The sequence below is a fragment of the Mobula birostris genome, chromosome 3, assembly GCF_030028105.1.
Source record: "Mobula birostris isolate sMobBir1 chromosome 3, sMobBir1.hap1, whole genome shotgun sequence".
NCBI lineage: Eukaryota > Metazoa > Chordata > Chondrichthyes > Myliobatiformes > Myliobatidae > Mobula > Mobula birostris.
Genome location: NC_092372.1, coordinates 18890651 through 18906915, shown reverse-complemented (window position 1 = coordinate 18906915; position 16265 = coordinate 18890651). Strand labels below are relative to the sequence as shown.

The 16265-nt window shown below is 41.5% G+C and overlaps 1 protein-coding gene across 3 annotated transcripts in view; it reads right to left on the bottom strand.

Annotated features, from left to right (window-relative positions):
* Positions 1–16265, bottom strand: part of rai14 (retinoic acid induced 14) — a 251941-nt gene that overhangs the window by 76161 nt on the left and 159515 nt on the right. For all 3 annotated transcript variants that reach the window (XM_072252291.1, XM_072252290.1, XM_072252292.1), the window contains 2 exons: positions 8282–8339; positions 6071–6141 (listed from right to left, as the gene is read on the bottom strand). In XM_072252291.1, coding sequence (XP_072108392.1) covers positions 6071–6141; positions 8282–8339 — 129 coding nt within the window. The remainder of the gene's footprint in view (positions 1–6070; positions 6142–8281; positions 8340–16265) is intronic.

Here is a 16265-nt window from a genome sequence, read left to right as displayed (position 1 = left end):
GGTATCTGTCCCCCACTTTTCCTTCGCTACATCGACGACTGCGTTGGCGCTGCTTCCTGCACGCATGCTGAGCTCGTTGACTTTATTAACTTTGCCTCCAACTTTCACCCTGCCCTCAAGTTTACCTAGTCCATTTCCGACACCTCCCTTCCCTTTCTAGATCTTTCTGTCTCTGCCTCTGGAGACAGCTTATCCACTGATGTCTACCATAAGCCTACTGACTCTCACAGCTATCTGGACTATTCCTCTTCTCACCCTGTCTTTTGCAAACATGCCATGCCCTTCTCGCAATTCCTCCATCTCCGCCGCATCTGCTCTCAGGATGAGGCTTTTCATTCCAGGACGAGGGAGATGTCCTCCTTTTTTAAAGAAAGGGGCTTCCCTTCCTCCACTATCAACTCTGCTCTCAAACGCATCTCCCCCATTTCACGTACATCTGCTCTCACTCCATCCTCCCGCCACCCCACTAGGAATGGGGTTCCCCTGGTCCCCACCTACCACCCCACCAGCCTCCAGGTCCAACATATTATTCTCCGTAACTTCCGCCACCTCCAACGGGATCCCACCACTAAGCACATCTTTCCCTCCCCCCCTCTCTCTGCTTTCCGCAGGGATCGCTCCCTACGCGACTCCCTTGTCCATTTGTCCCCCCCATCCCTCCCCACTGATCCCCCTCCTGGCACTTATCCTTGTAAGCAGAACAAGTGCTACACATGCCCTTACACTTCCTCCCTTACCATCATTCAGGGCCCCAGACAGTTCTTCCAGGTGAGGTGACACTTCACCTGTGAGTCGGCTGGGGTGATATACCGCGTCCGGTGCTCCCGATGTGGCCTTCTATATATTGGCGAGACCCGACGCAGACTGGGAGACTGCTTTGCTGAACACCTACACTCTGTCCGCCAGAGAAAGCAGGATCTCCCAGTGGCCACACATTTTAATTCCACATCCCATTCCCATTCTGACATGTCTATCCACGGCCTCCTCTACTGTAAAGATGAAGCCACACTCAGGTTGGAGGATCAACACCTTATATTCTGTCTGGGTAGCCTCCAACCTGGTGGCATGAACAGCGACTTCTCTAACTTCTGCTAAGGCCCCACCTCCCCCTCGTACCCCATCCGTTATTTATTTTTATGCACACATTCTTTCTCTCACCCTCCTTTTTCTCCCTCTGTCCCTCTGACTATACCCCTTGCCCATCCTCTGGTTCCCCCCCACCTTGTCTTTCTCCCGGGATCTCCTGTCCCATGATCCTCTCATATCCCCTTTGCCAATCACCTGTCCAGCTCTTGGCTCCATCCCTCCCCCTCCTGTCTTCTCCTATCATTTTGGATCTCCCCCTCCCACTTTCAAATCTCTTACTAACTCTTCCTTCAGTTAGTCCTGACGAAGGGTCTCGGCCTGAAACGTCAACCGTACCTCTTCCTAGAGATGCTGCCTGGCCTGCTGCGTTCGCCAGCAACTTTGATCTGTGTTGCTATAAAACTGATCCTTGTTCAACAAGCTTCAACTGTTTAAACATACTTTTCAATACAGTCATAACATTTAGCACAACAAATTGCCATAATGATTAACTTATAAAATACTGCTGTTCCTAATTCCATTGACAATTATGGTTAGAATGTTTGAGTGATAAATGTTGACTTTTCTGATCTGTTAACCCGGAATGCAAAGCTCCTTTCAAAAACGAAAAATTCAGCACTGTATATTTTCCCAACAACACTCAAACACATGGAGAGAAGCTGCTGATCAGAGTATTCTGTACTAAAGTCAAAGTTGTCAAAATTTTCCCAAAGATCATTTCATTCCTTCTGCTAGTGAAATGTCTAACATTTGCTTATGTGCGAAGCACATATGGCCAACATCATGGTTCCAAAAGAAGGGAGAAGAATGGTTCTTTGCTCAACAGGACCATTCATTCATTCCCGCATTCATATTGTGCCAGTAAACTAAATTACTAAATTTCAACTTTTTAGAGAGTTGAAGAATTACTCCCGACAGTTAATATGGAAATATGTGATCAATGGGGTGGTTGTTGGGACAGACAGAGCAGAAAGCATTTCCACCAGTTTAAGTGTGAAAGCATGTGCAATATAGCCAAGAACATCTGGCTCACATTTGTGAGCTAAATATTATTACTTAAATCATATATTCAATCAATAAATGAACAACTACAACAATATGGTGCGCCAGGACCACCAGACTCAAAAACAGTTACCTTCCCCAAGCAGTAACAATGATTAACACCTCCACCCACCAACTCCACCACAACTTTATTACTTCCAGTCAGTTGACTTATGTACAACCAAGCGTCAATTTATGAACATACAATAAATCTATTAGCTAACATGTATTTATATTTACAGTGTGTTTTATTGTTCTTATTATTACTGTGTGGGCACGTGGCCAAGTGATTAAGGCATTGGACTAGCGACCTGAAGGTCTTGAGTTCGAGCCCCAGCCGAGGGAACGTGTTGTGTCTTTGAGTAAGGCACTTAATCACACATTGCTCTGCGCCGACACTGGTGCCAAGCTGTATGGGTCCTAATGCCCTTCCCTTGGACAACATTGGTGTTGTGGAAAGGGGAGCATGGGCAACTGTTGGTCTTCCATACAACCTTGCCCAGGCCTGCGCCCTGGAAGGTGAAGACTTTCCAGGTGCAGATCCATGGTCTCGCAAGACTAACGGATGCCTTATTACTGTGTTAATTACCTCAAATATATTTTGTGTGGCATCGGATTTGGAGTAATAATTATTTTGTTCTCCTTACAGCCGTGAACAGGAAATGACATTAAACAATCTTGAATCTTGAAAGTGTTTCAAATTGGGATTTCAAATAATCTATTTTAAGAACAGTTCCATTGTGAATACACACAATATTTCTGAACAAGATTAAGTGACTGAACAGAACAAAATTCCCCTTTCTGACCATGGAAACAAAGAGCTTTTTAAACTGAAAAGAAATCCTCTTTCATTCTGTGGGTTTTGTGGTTCTTATGGAATCTTTACACGTGTAATGTGAATTTTCTACAGACACATCTCATGGTTCTTCACTATGAGAATACCATAGGAACAAATGTCGAAATGTCGATCATTACAGTACAATTTAGAAACCGAATTATTTTAGTCACAACTTTGCACTATTAAAGTCCAAATAAGCTTTGGAAAATATTTTAATAATTTTTTGCCATATGTAAATCAATGGAAGCTGCACAGTTTTTGCCAACATACTGTTCCAGTGGACGGTTTGTAAAATACACAGTAATGATTGACATTTCAGCATTTATTCTTATGATATGGTTCAGTACAGAAACAGGCTTTTCGTTCCAAAATGTCTGTACTCACCCTAATGTCAAATTAAACTAAACCTATCTGCTCGCACATGGTTCATATCCCTCCCTTTCTTCCATATTTATGTGCCTCAATGTATGTTAAACATCACTATCATGTCTGCTTCAACCACCACCCCTGGCAGTATGTTCTAGACACCTACACTTCAAAAAAAAAAATTACCCCACACACCTTGTTTTATCTTTCCCCCTTTCATCTTAAAGCCATTTCTACCATGTGGCAAATGACTACTTATCCCAAGACACTCAATTTGATAAACTTCTGTCAAGTCTCTCCTCAACTTCCAACACAATCCAAGTTTGCCAACTTCTCCTTAGATCTAATACTCTTTAATCCAAAGAACTTCCTGGTGAACATCTTCTGCATATATCCAACCAAAGCCTCTACATATTTCCTATAATAAGGCGACCAGAACCATGCACAATACTCCAAATGTGACTCAACTTCCTGACTGTTATACTCATTGCTTGGACCAATGAAGGCAAGCATCTTTATCTTCTCGAGAAGCTAAGGACTTGGACACCAAGGTCCCTCAGTAAATCAACGCTTCTAAGGGTCCTGTCGTTTACTGTACACCTGACCTCTCAAAATGCAACATCTCACACTTGAACAGACAAAACTCCATCTGCCCTCATCTGCAACTGATATGCCCTTTGACAGGTTTTCTCAATTTCCACAATTCCACTCATTTTTGTTTCATTTGCGTCTATTTACTTATATCACAAACAGAGAGGTCCAATCATAAACAAGAGAAAATCTGCAGATGCTGGACATCTCAGCTCTGATCCCTGTGGAACGTGACTGCTTTCCGAACTCCAGGCAGAATGACACCACTCCATCACTACTCTTTGTGATGACTACTCTAGTTCGTTTTCTGCAGTTTTAAAATAGAACTTCACTTTGTAGTAAATTTCCAATCCAATCTTAAAAAGAGTGAGTTTCGGTCCATGGCCTCTTCTACTGCTACAATAAGCCCACACTCAAGTTGTAAGAGCAAAATCTCATACTCCCGTCTAGATGGTCTCCAATCTGATGGAATGAACATGGGATTTCTTGGTAATTTCTCCACGCTCCCTCCTGCTTCTTTCTTTTTTCATTTCTCAGTTTGGCTCCCTTCTTACCCCTTCACCAGCCCATCACCTTCCTCTGGTGGCCTGCCTGCTTCCCTTTCTCTCATGGTCCACTGTCCTCAATCAGATTCCCCCTTCTTCAGCCCCTTACCCTTTCCAGCCATCTCCTCCCAGCTTAAACACAAAATACTCTGCAGATTCTGGGGTCAAAGCAACACTCACAACACGCTGGAGGAACTCAGCAGGTCGGGCAGCATCCGTGGAAACAATGAGTCGACGTTTTGGGCCGGAACCCTTCGTCAGGACCCTGTCGAAGGGTTCCGGCCCGAAACGTCGACTCATCATTTCCACGGATCCTGCTCGACCTGCTGAGATCCTCCAGCGCGTTGTGAGTGTTGCTCCTCCCAGCTTCTTACTTCATCTCCCCTCCATTGCCCACCTTCCCTCTCACCTAATTTCAGCTATCACCTACCAGCTTGTACTCTTTCCCCCTCCCCCATCTGCTTATTCCCCTTTCCTTTCCAGTAGAAGGGTGTTGCCCTGAAATGTCAACTGTTTATTTTAAATGAAAAGATTTAAGGACACCCAGAATTTTAAGCCACAGGTACTGAGAGTAAACAAACACTGAATTCTCTACTGAAGGGATGCAAGTTAGGATCCTTCAATATAATATCCCATATTGTAGAAACTACAATTAGGGCTCAAGCAGAGGGAAAGGAGAAAAAAAGATAGCTTCAGGCACAACAAAGTCATATGCTTATTTGAAGTTGAAGCACCACTGCAATCATCCACAAGATCTTTGATAATATTTCATTGACAGTTAATTTAAAATTTTATCTCTAACTTTATACTTATATAATAATTTATTCATTATAATTGTTGAGTATTGTCTTTTGTTGCATCCCGACAAAAACAAAGCAAGTTCCTAATACATGCCAATAAAGTTGATTCTTGATTCAAGATTGATAGATTTTGTGAACCATTTAAAAAGAATTTTGGAAAAAGGAGGGTATATGAAGTCAAATTACCGACAGCATCTGATCTGATTGAATGATGGAGGGAAATGGCCTATTCCTGTTCCAGTGGGAGCATTTTGTGTGCACTTTCCCCATACGTGCTGCAATAGCCCAAGGTGGTAGCTCAACACCTTCTGGACAGTCTGGCATAGAAAGCAAGTGTTAGTCTTCCCAACACTGCTATGCCCAGTGTACTTGTTTAGAGATACAGCACGGTAACAGGACTTTCTGGCCCAATGAGCCCACACTGCTCAATTACACCCATGTGAACAATTAACCTATTAAACTTATGGAACATCTTTGGACTGTGAGAGGAAGCCAGAGCACCTGGAGGAAACCCACGCAGTCACAGGGAGAACGTACAAACTCCTTACAGGCAGGGCACTGAAGACAAGTCACTGGTGCTGTAATAGTGTTATGCTAACTACTACTAAGCTACCATTTATATGCATTATTAAATCAGAAGTCTTTTTACCCCAAATTAGAAACTTGTTATCTCTTTCAAGGTTCCCAACTTAGCATGGTTGTCCTGTAATTTCCAAGAATTAAAAATTACACTCCAGACAATGTTTTAAGAAAATCTAAGAGTAAAAAATATAGAAGCATTAAAATAAAAGAAAATTACTTACAGTATCTTTAGTGTTAACAGGGCACTTGTGTTCACACAGTAGTTGAACAATAAAAATAGAACCACTTGTAGCTGGAAATGAAAGTATTGAGTAAGTAAAATGCTCTACATTAATCTTTACTTACACCTATTGCTTATTTAAAGTGCATATGAAATCAACATCAAAAAGACATTGTTCTTAATTGAAAAACTGCCATGATGTTCAAAAACATAAGACCGTAAGACATTGGAATTGAATTAGTCCATCTGGCCCATTGAATCTGCTCAGCCATTCCATCATGGCTGATTTATTATCTCTCTGAGCCCAATTCTCCTGCCTTCTCCCCATAACCATGAACACCCCTTACTAATCAAGAACCTATCAACCTCCTCTTTAAATATACTCAATGACTTGGCCTCCACAGCCTTCTGTTTCACTACACTATGGCTAAAGAAATTCCTCCTCATCTGTTCTAAATGGATGTCCTTCTGTTCTGCTCTCTGACCCTAGACTCGCCCACTATACAAAAGTTATGGGTTATTGTGACTCTGCACATAGAAGTGACTGGGTGTGATGCACTGTAACACTAAACAGATTCACTTTGCTGCGTGAGGTCACAGTGGATCCCCCTCTCTTGATAAAGTTTAAGGGAATGGGGGACTCTCAGATCCCTGTAAACAATGAATCAAGTACTGACTATGTCTGTGACTGCAGTGTGTTTGAATAATGTCTCACAGCTGCCTTCTTTGGAGCAAGATGGTTAAAGTTCGCCCAGATCCACATAGGTGTCTCTGGGCTTTTCACACCTTTTGATTTTGACAAAAAGCAGTACCTGATGGAAATTAGACAGAACATTCCTTTCTTAATTAAAGCACAAATTTGATGGATGTTCTTATCTTTGTCATTAAGTTGTGGCTCCAGCAAACCAGGTAGGACATTCCTTTTCTTTAATTAAGGTGGCTGGATTGTCTAACAAATTGATTGTACTTTTGTACCAATAGTCCATTGACTTGACCGGAATGGTTATCAAACTGATTGTTCTTTTGTATCGGTGGCCTTGTAACTTCTGACAACTCTGACATCGGGCAGTGAACTTGTTGAACTGCCAGGGAGATGAGAAAGGGTCTCTCCCCGATGTCCGGTCCAAGATCACTCGCCGGCTGAGCTCGAAGAAATAAACCGGTGAAAAGATAATTAACGATCTTTTTGTGCTGTCGTTACTTGATCCAGCAAAGTTGCGTTTACATTCTCACTTCTATTTATGGTATTTCATCCTGTTGGATGTGGACGTTTGCTTTTAGGCCAGGTAATCGTTACAAGGCTGATGAGGTTCATAAAGTTTTGAAGGAAAAACTTTTCAGTAAAGAAAGCATATTATCACCCTACAAAAGGAAATGAGCCTTTGCTACCTCTCCCTTCATTCAGCTTCCATTGCAAAAAAAAGTCACTGCCATATCTAACATTAAGACATACTGTAGGAGCAGAATTAGCCCACTTGGCCCATCAAGTCCGCTCTGCCTTTCCATCATGGCTGGTTTATTATCTCTGTCAGCCCCATTCTCCTCTCTTCTCCCTGTTACATTTGGTGTCCTTGCTAATCAATAAGCTCAACCTCTGCTTCAGATAAAGTCAAGGTCAAAGTAAAATTTATTATCAGAGTACATACACGTCACCACGTACAACCCTGAGATTCTTGTTCTGTGGGTATACTTAGCAAACCTATAGAATAGTAATTGTAAACAGGATCAATGAACAACAAACTGTGCAAATGTGGATATAAATAAACAGCAATAAATAACCCAAGCATGAAATAGCAAATTAAAAGACTCCTTAAATGAGAGTAGTACCTTCTACCTGATGGCAGCCTGGTCTGGGTGGTGAGGATCTTTGATAATGGATACTGCCTTCCTGCAGCAATGTTCTATGTAGATGTGCTGAATGGTTTGGAGGGTTTTACCCGTGATGTACTGGGCCGAATCCACTACCTTTTGAAGGATTTTCCATTCAAAGGCATTGGTGTTCCCATACCAGGCCATAATGCAGCCAGTCTGCACACACACTCCACCAGTTTGTTGGACATAACCTCTACAAGTAACGTTGTTCATCTACCACTTTAAATTCAGTATTATGGAGTAAATGACTGGTGACATTTTAATGAGATCTCAGCTGTCTACTCGTCCTGCAACTTTAAAAGGAATGATTTCTTTAAAAAGTTAAAAGTAATTTCCATACCTGCATGGTGCAATGCTGTTTTCCCATTACTGTCAGTACATTCCACTGGACATTTGTACTAGGAACAAAGAGGAATAAGACAATTCGATTTACTATTGCATTCTATAACTAAATACAAAAGTTCCACCATTAGTTGTCACAATGTATTCCTTATATCAGTCTGACAAATCTTGTGGGACTGACCTCACAATGAATTTTCTGATAGTTATTATACCACAGTACAGTATGTGGTGAGTGTGGAGACTAAATAATGAGTCCTTGGCATCTAAAATCCTTTGCTCAAATATTTAACTCTTCAAGTTTATTGTAACTCGGACAATAAGCTCAAATTGATCAGGTCACCAAAAGCTTTGAAAAGTGGTATAACCCATTTCAAAAGAGTGCAAATTAACATACAGTACTGTGCAAAAGTCTTATGCACATATATATGGCTAGGGTGCCTCAGACTTTTGCATAGTACTGTATTAATTTTATGCGTTGCATTGGATTGTTGCTGCAAAAAAAATACAAACAAATTTCATGACATTTATCATTGATGATAATCCTGATTCTAATATGGGTCTCTATTGTGGACTGAGATTGGGAAAGGGGCAGAGAGAGAGGAATCATGGTTGGAAAAGGGGAAAAGGAAAGGGGAGGGAGCAGGAAGCACCAGAGAGACATTCTGTAATGATCAATACACCAATTGTTTGGAATCAAATGACCTTGCCTAATGCCTCAGGGCTGTGTGTATCTGCACCCGTGCCATACCCGACTGCCGGCACTCCTTCTCTGCCACCTGAGCCACACCCCTCCGGTGGCACTCCTCCCTCACCATTCCCAACATCCTTTGCTCCAGCTAGATTTACAAACTCACTCTCCACCCCATGTTGACAAATACAGTACTGTGCAAAAGTCTTAGGCATCCTAGCTATATACATATGCCTAAGACTTTGCACAGTATTGTATGAGATTCATCTACACAATCCCTAATGATGTGTAATTCTGCAGCTACATTTTTTATTTTTGATAGCTTTCTTGCCTTATCCTAGCGCAGTAAGTTTTGTCAGAAGTTATGACACTAGTTTAGTATCTTCAGAAATAAGAGGTCAAATTACATTACTATCGGAAACTGGGCTTCCAATTTCACTTGGACAAGAAACAGACACCATTTAATGAGGGAGAAAGCAACCAAGTTTGCTTCTGAATGGAAAATGGAAACATTCCTATGTCCCACCAAAGGGTCTCAGCCCAAAACGTTGACTGTACTTTTTTCTATAGCTGCTCTCTGGCCTGCTAAGTTCCTTCAGCATTTAGTGTGTGTTGCTATATAATCTATGGTGCTTTTTCAATGCACAGGAACAACTGCAGCCAAAATACATGCTGCTTGCACCAATCCTAATGAGACCATAAGCGAAGGAGCAGAAGTAGGCTATTCAGCCCATCGAGTCCATTCTGTCATTCCATCAAGGAGGATGCCCTATCACTCTCAATCCTATTATCCTGACTTCTCCCTGTAACCTCTGATGCCAAGAACCCATCAACCTCCACCTTAATTCTTCCAGGAAGTAACAAGCAGGGTGGACAAAAGAGAGGCGGTGGATATCATTTACTTAGGTTTTCAGAAGGCATTTGACAAACTGTCTCCACAAGGCTGCTTAACAAGAAAAATCCCTATAGAGTTACAGGAATGAAACTGGCATAGATACGGGAATGGCTGACAGGCAGGAAGCAGCAAATAGGAATAAAGGGGGCCTTTTCTGATTGGCTGCCAGTGACATCAGAGGTACAAAGGGAATTAGGAGGTTTTGTGCAAAACTCCACGGTTAGTTCACAGGTTAAGTCTATGGTAAAGAAGGAAAATGCAATGTTGCCATTTATTTCAAGGGGAATAGAATATAAAAACAAGAAGATAATGCGGAAGCTTTACAAGACACTAATTAGGCTGCACTTGGAGTATTGTCAACAGTTTTTGGCCCCTTATCTCAGAAAGAATGTACTGTCATTGCAGAGACAATGACAGTTTATGAGGATGCTTCTGGGAATGAAAGGGTTAAAATATGAGGAGGATTTGGCAAGTTTCGGCCTGTGCTCACTGGAATTTAGAGGAAAACCATGCTGACTACAGCCTATTTTACCACATGCCTCCAAGTGCCCCAAAACCTCATCCTTAATAATAGACTCCAACATCTGCCCAACCACTGAAATCAGGTTAACTGGCCTATAATTTCCTTTCTTTTGCCTCCCTCTCTTCTTAAAGAGTGCAGTGACATCATAATTTTCCAGTCCTCTGGAACCATTCCAGAATCTATTGATTCTTGAAAGATCATTAATAATGTCTACACAATCTATTCAGCTTCCTGTTTCAGAACCCTGGCATGTAGTCCATCTGGTCCAGGTGACTCATCTACCTTCAGACTTTTTAGCATTACAAGCATCTTCTCCTTAGTAATAGCAAGGACATTCACTTTTGACCCTGAGGCTCTGGCATTTCTGGCATTCTGCTAGCGTCTTCCACTGTGAAGACTGATGCAAAATACTTGTTAAATTTATCCTCCATTTCTTTGTTCCAGTGTCATTTTCCAGCGGTCTGATATTCACTGTCATCTCTCCTTTACTCTTTATATATCTGAAAATACTTCTGGTATTCTCTTTTATATTATTGGCTAGCTTATCTTTGTATCTCATCTTTTCTCTATGGCTTTTTTGCTTGCCTTCTGTTGGCTTTTCAAAGCTTTCTAATCCTCTAACTTCCTATTATTTTTTGCAATATTATAGCACTCTCTTTCCCTTTTATGCTATTTTTGATTTCCCTTGCCAGCCACAGTTGCTTCATCCTCCTTTTAGGATATTTCTTCATCTTTGGGCTGCATCTTTCCTGCGCTTTACAAATTTCCCCCAGAAACTCCAGCCATTGCTGATCTGCTGTCATCCCTGCTAGAGTCCCCTTCCAATCAACTCTGGCCAGTTCCTCTCTCCTGCCTCTGTAATTCCCTTTACTCCCCTGTAATACTGAAACATCTGACTTTAGCTTCTCCTTCTGTATTCTATCATATGCTCACTACCTTGTAGGGGTTCCTTTGCCTTAAGCTCTCTAACCTAGTCTGGGTCATTACATAACATCCAATCCAGAATTGCTGTTCCCCAGTGGGCTTGACCACAAGCTGCTTAAGAAAGCCATATCGTAGGCATTCTACAAATTCCCTCTCTTGGGATCCAGCACTAACCCAGTTTTCCCAATCTATGCGCATTTTGAAATCCCCAATGATTATTTCCCTTTTTAAATGCCTTTTCTATCTCTGACTGTAATTTGTCGCCCACATCCTGGCTTCTGTTTGTACGCCTGTATATAACACTTCCCACATGCCTGTCCTTTCAATACAAGGTGTATCCTTGGATGTAAAGCTCCCAGCTATGATTTTCTTTCAGCTATGACTCCGTGATGCCCACAACGTTATATCTGCAAATCTCTAAATGTGCTACAAGATCATATCTTATTCCATATGCTGTGGGCATTCAAATATAACTAGTTCTGTTCTGTATTTATCACCCTTGTTGACTTCGGCCCCCGTCACACTTTAACTCAACACACTGAATCCAATTTTGCTCTATCATTTGCCTTCCCTTCCTCACAGTCTAACTACACACAGCATCTAGCTGCATATCAATGCTCTATCCTGAGCCCTATCAATCTGGTTCCCTCCACTGCCAAATTAGTTTAAACCCTCCCCCACAGCTCTAGCAAACCTGACCTCAAGGATATTGATTCCCTGCGGGTTCAGCTGTAACCCATCCTTTTTGTACAGGTTGTACCTTGCCCAGAAGAGATCCCTGTCCGTCTGTCTAGGTACCATGTCCGATGCGGACGTTGGTGACCATGGTCTTCCATATAGATCTATCCCTCGTTCTTTGGATGACTTCCATTTCCTCGATGTGTAGCCACCTGGCTAGGCTTTTGATGTACATAAGCCGAGGTCTTCCTCTAGGTTTGCTCCCCTCGATCTTTCCAGAGACTATGAGTTTTTCCAGTTCATCTTTCCGCATGATGTGTCCTAGGAATCCGAGTTGTCTTTCTCTTATTGTTGGTATGAGTGATCGAACTGCTTGAGCTCTTCTGAGAACTTCATCATTTGATGTGTGTGTGGTCCATGATATTTTTAACGTTCTCCTGTAGAACCATAATTGACTGGGAAGAGATCCCAGTGATCCAAACTCTGAAACCCTGCCCTCTGCACCAATTCTTTTGCCACTCATTCCTTTGCCATATCATCCTACTCTCACCCTCTTTGGCACATGGCACAGGCAGCAATTCATAGATTACTACCCTGAAGGTCCTGCTATTCATCTTTTGACATAACTCTCTATATTCCCTCTTCAGGACCTGCCTTTTCCTACCTCTGTCATTAGTACCACGACTTCTGGCTGTTCACCCTCCTCTTTTAGAATGCCGTGGATCCGGTCCGAGACATCCTTGACCCTGGCACTTGGGAAGCAACGTACTGTCCGGGTGTCTCTTTTATGTCCACAGAATGTCCTGTTTGCTCCTCTAACAATGGAGTCCCCCATCATTATTGTATTTCTCTTCTCCTCCTGTTCCTTCTGAGCCACAGAGACAGACTCACTGCCAGAGATTAGATCAATGCAGCTTTGCCCTGATAAATCACAATCCCCCCTGCCCCCACACATCCACCAACCAATAGTATCCAAAATGGCATACTTATTATTGAGGGGAATAGCCACAGGACTACTCTGCACTGACTGCATATTCCCTTTCCCTCTTCTGAAAGTCACCCAGGTACCTGTCTCCTGCATCGTAAGGGTGACTACCTCCCTGCAGCTCATCTGTCACCTCATTTTCCTGTATGAACCAAAGTTCATCCATCTTCAGCTCCAGTTCCTTAACATGGTCCCCGAGCTGTAGCTCAGTGCACTTCAAAAGCCAGAGATCCCATATCTAAAACAAAGAACATATCACTACCTCTGAACACATTCCTAGAGCTCTAGCTATTTATTAACAGAGAGAAAAAAAAATGACTAGAAGCTTGGGTAGAGCCTCCACCTGTTCTTGCCTAAGCCTGACCACTCAAACACTGGGGGCCGCTCTCACAATGGCCCATTCCATTTCCACTCCCCTTCCTTGTACTGGCCCTTCTCTGACTGCAGTCCACTGAAAAGAGCCAAAAACACCTGAGCTCTTTCTAAACCTCGAGCTGCATCACCAATAAATGACCGCTCATGCTGTTTGCAGCCGGCTGAAAAGGGCAGAAAGCACCAGGTCCCTGCTCAAACATCGTGCTGTGTCACAGACATGACTACAAATAGTCATTAAGTTGTCAGTCGAGAGGAAACTAAATCTTACAAACCTCTTAAAATTATCCACTATGACATGTGGGAGTTCATTTGGAAAGTTTAGTGTATATAATAGCCATTTTCCAGTTTTGATAAAGATATCAGTAGCTACACCAACACTTGTAAATCTCACATTTTATATGAGATTGGCCAGGATTTAAAGTTCTACCGCCCACCATGAAAACGACGGAATTGAACTTATTAATAGGCATTCTTATCAAGAGTCTTGCCAAATGATGGTATCTATTCTTTATTTGGTAGAAATTATTTTAATCCTTTTAATTCCATTTTTTGTTCTGAGGTATTAAACACTGCCTTTAACAGTTTGATCTAGTTGCCAGTTTCAATTCTCACGATCAATTCCTGTACATTAGTGGAGAGTGAAAGGAGCATACATCGCAAAGCATCTAAATCTACAGTAAAAAGTTTTGATTCCAATTACTCTTGCCCCTTAAATCATAGATGCTATGTGCCATTGACATCTTTTTCTTTTGGTCCTCTTCATCCAGACCTGTCCAATAATAAAAAGGAAGGGCACACAGGGGAAAGGCAACCACTAGGGTCTAGCCAGTCAGTAGCATGAAAAGCAACATATGGAAATAATGGAAAGTGGTACCCCATTCTTCAACTCAATGTTCAAATGGAAAAGCACAAAGAAAGCAGAGAAAAGACTAGTGAGGGGAATGTGCTGAGATTTATTCAAAGAACGAGGAGAGAAAAGAAATGAGAATGCAAATATAGTGGAGTGGAAAGAAGAATTAAGAAGAGTTCATCTCATGTTCTTGATTTTACTGTTTATTTATTTATTATTATTTTTTTCCTTTTGTATTTACACATTGGTTATTTGTCCTGTTGGATGTAGTCTTTCACTGATTCTATTATGGTTCTTGGATTTACTGAGTATGCCCGCAAGAAAATGAATCTCAGGGTTGAATACTGTGACATAAATGTACTCTGATAATAACTTTCCTTTGAACTTTGAAAGTAGGGAGAAACAGGAGGAGGAAAATTTGCAGTAAGTATTAATGGATGTTAAAGATTGTGCTGCGTCTGCAACTGGAAATGACACTTGTATATGATAAAGCTCACCAGCATCCTTATAATGATGATGTGTATTCTCTGAGTTTCATAATACGGAAACAAATAAATTATTCATATATTTAAAAACTAGCCATGTAGAATTTGATGAGAATAGATTAGAAAACATTTCCATAATAAATCAAGTAACATTAAACGTTTTTCATACAGTTATCGAAAGGCTAAGTTTACAAGAACAGCACCTTCATTAAAAAAAAAGCAAGAGATTCTGCAGGTGCTGGAAATCCAGAGCAACTCACAAAAGTAGAGTATCTTCTCACCTTTTCCCCTACCTGACAAGTTCAAGACTCTCAAAGGCACCAGGTTAATATTATACATGGGATTCTTCTTTTCAACACCCAAAGAATAAAATAAATAAATCAGGGAAGTTGTGCCAGAAGTACATACACCATTCAATGGACCAGAACTGGAATGCAAGGTTCAGTCTGGTAAACACAGTACAGCATTAGAAGAGAAGGTTAAAGAGGAGAGTGCAGGGACATGAGAACTTTAACTGTGAATGAAGATTGGACAGATTATAATAAAAGTGCTAGAAAAACTTAATAGGTCAGGTGTTACATATTGAAAGAGAAGGAGATTTAATGTTTCAGGTTGTTGGCTAGACTATGGTTGATTTCTTTAGTAGAGAGGGTGAAGGAAGATTTAATGGAGATTCGTAAAATTATGGAACTGGATTGGGCAAAAAGGACGGGCAGAATTTCCTTTGCTGAGAAGCTAGTAACCAGGGATACAGACCTAAAGTAATTGGTAGGTGATATAGATAAGATATGAGGAGAAATTGGTGCTATGACGTGTACCTGTTATAAAAGAACTGGCTCCAATTTGTCTTTTAATGCAATTTGTATCCTGATTCGCTCATGTCTCAAGCACTTGAGCAAGATACTAAAGAATAACATCATTTCTATGGGTATGAAAACCAGAGTGTTGTGGTGCTATGTTCATTATGGAAGCAAATGTTGGACGGTATCATAACAAAATTAGGGAAGATAAGCTGCAGAAATGTGGTTTTTCAGAAGAATGATGAAAATATCATGGAAGGACAGAGTAACAAATGAGGAAGAGTTGTGAAAAGCCGGAATAAGAAGAAAACTGATATCATCAATCAGGATAACACACACAGAATGCTGGAGGAACTCAGCAGGCCAGGCAGCACCTATGGAAGAGTTCAGTCAACGAAGGGTCTTGGCCTGAAATGTCGATTGTACTTTTTTCCATAGATGCTGCCTGGCCTGCTGAGTTTTTCCCAACATTTTATGTATGTTGCTTGGATTTCTAGCATCTGCAGATTCTCCCTTGTTTGTCATCAGTCAGGAAATGGCACCTGGGATTTCTGGGACACATACTGAGAAAAGAGAAGCTCGAACATCTTGCGGTGACAGGAAATATTAATGGAAGGAAAAGTCACGGTGAACAGCGTGTAACATTCATCAGTTACATTAGGGGATGAACAGAAAAGGTTTTGAAGAGCTTATTAGAACATCTCAGATTAAAGACAGATGGAAGACCGTGATCGCCATACAACAGGGCACATAATGCTGATGATGATGATTCTCTCATG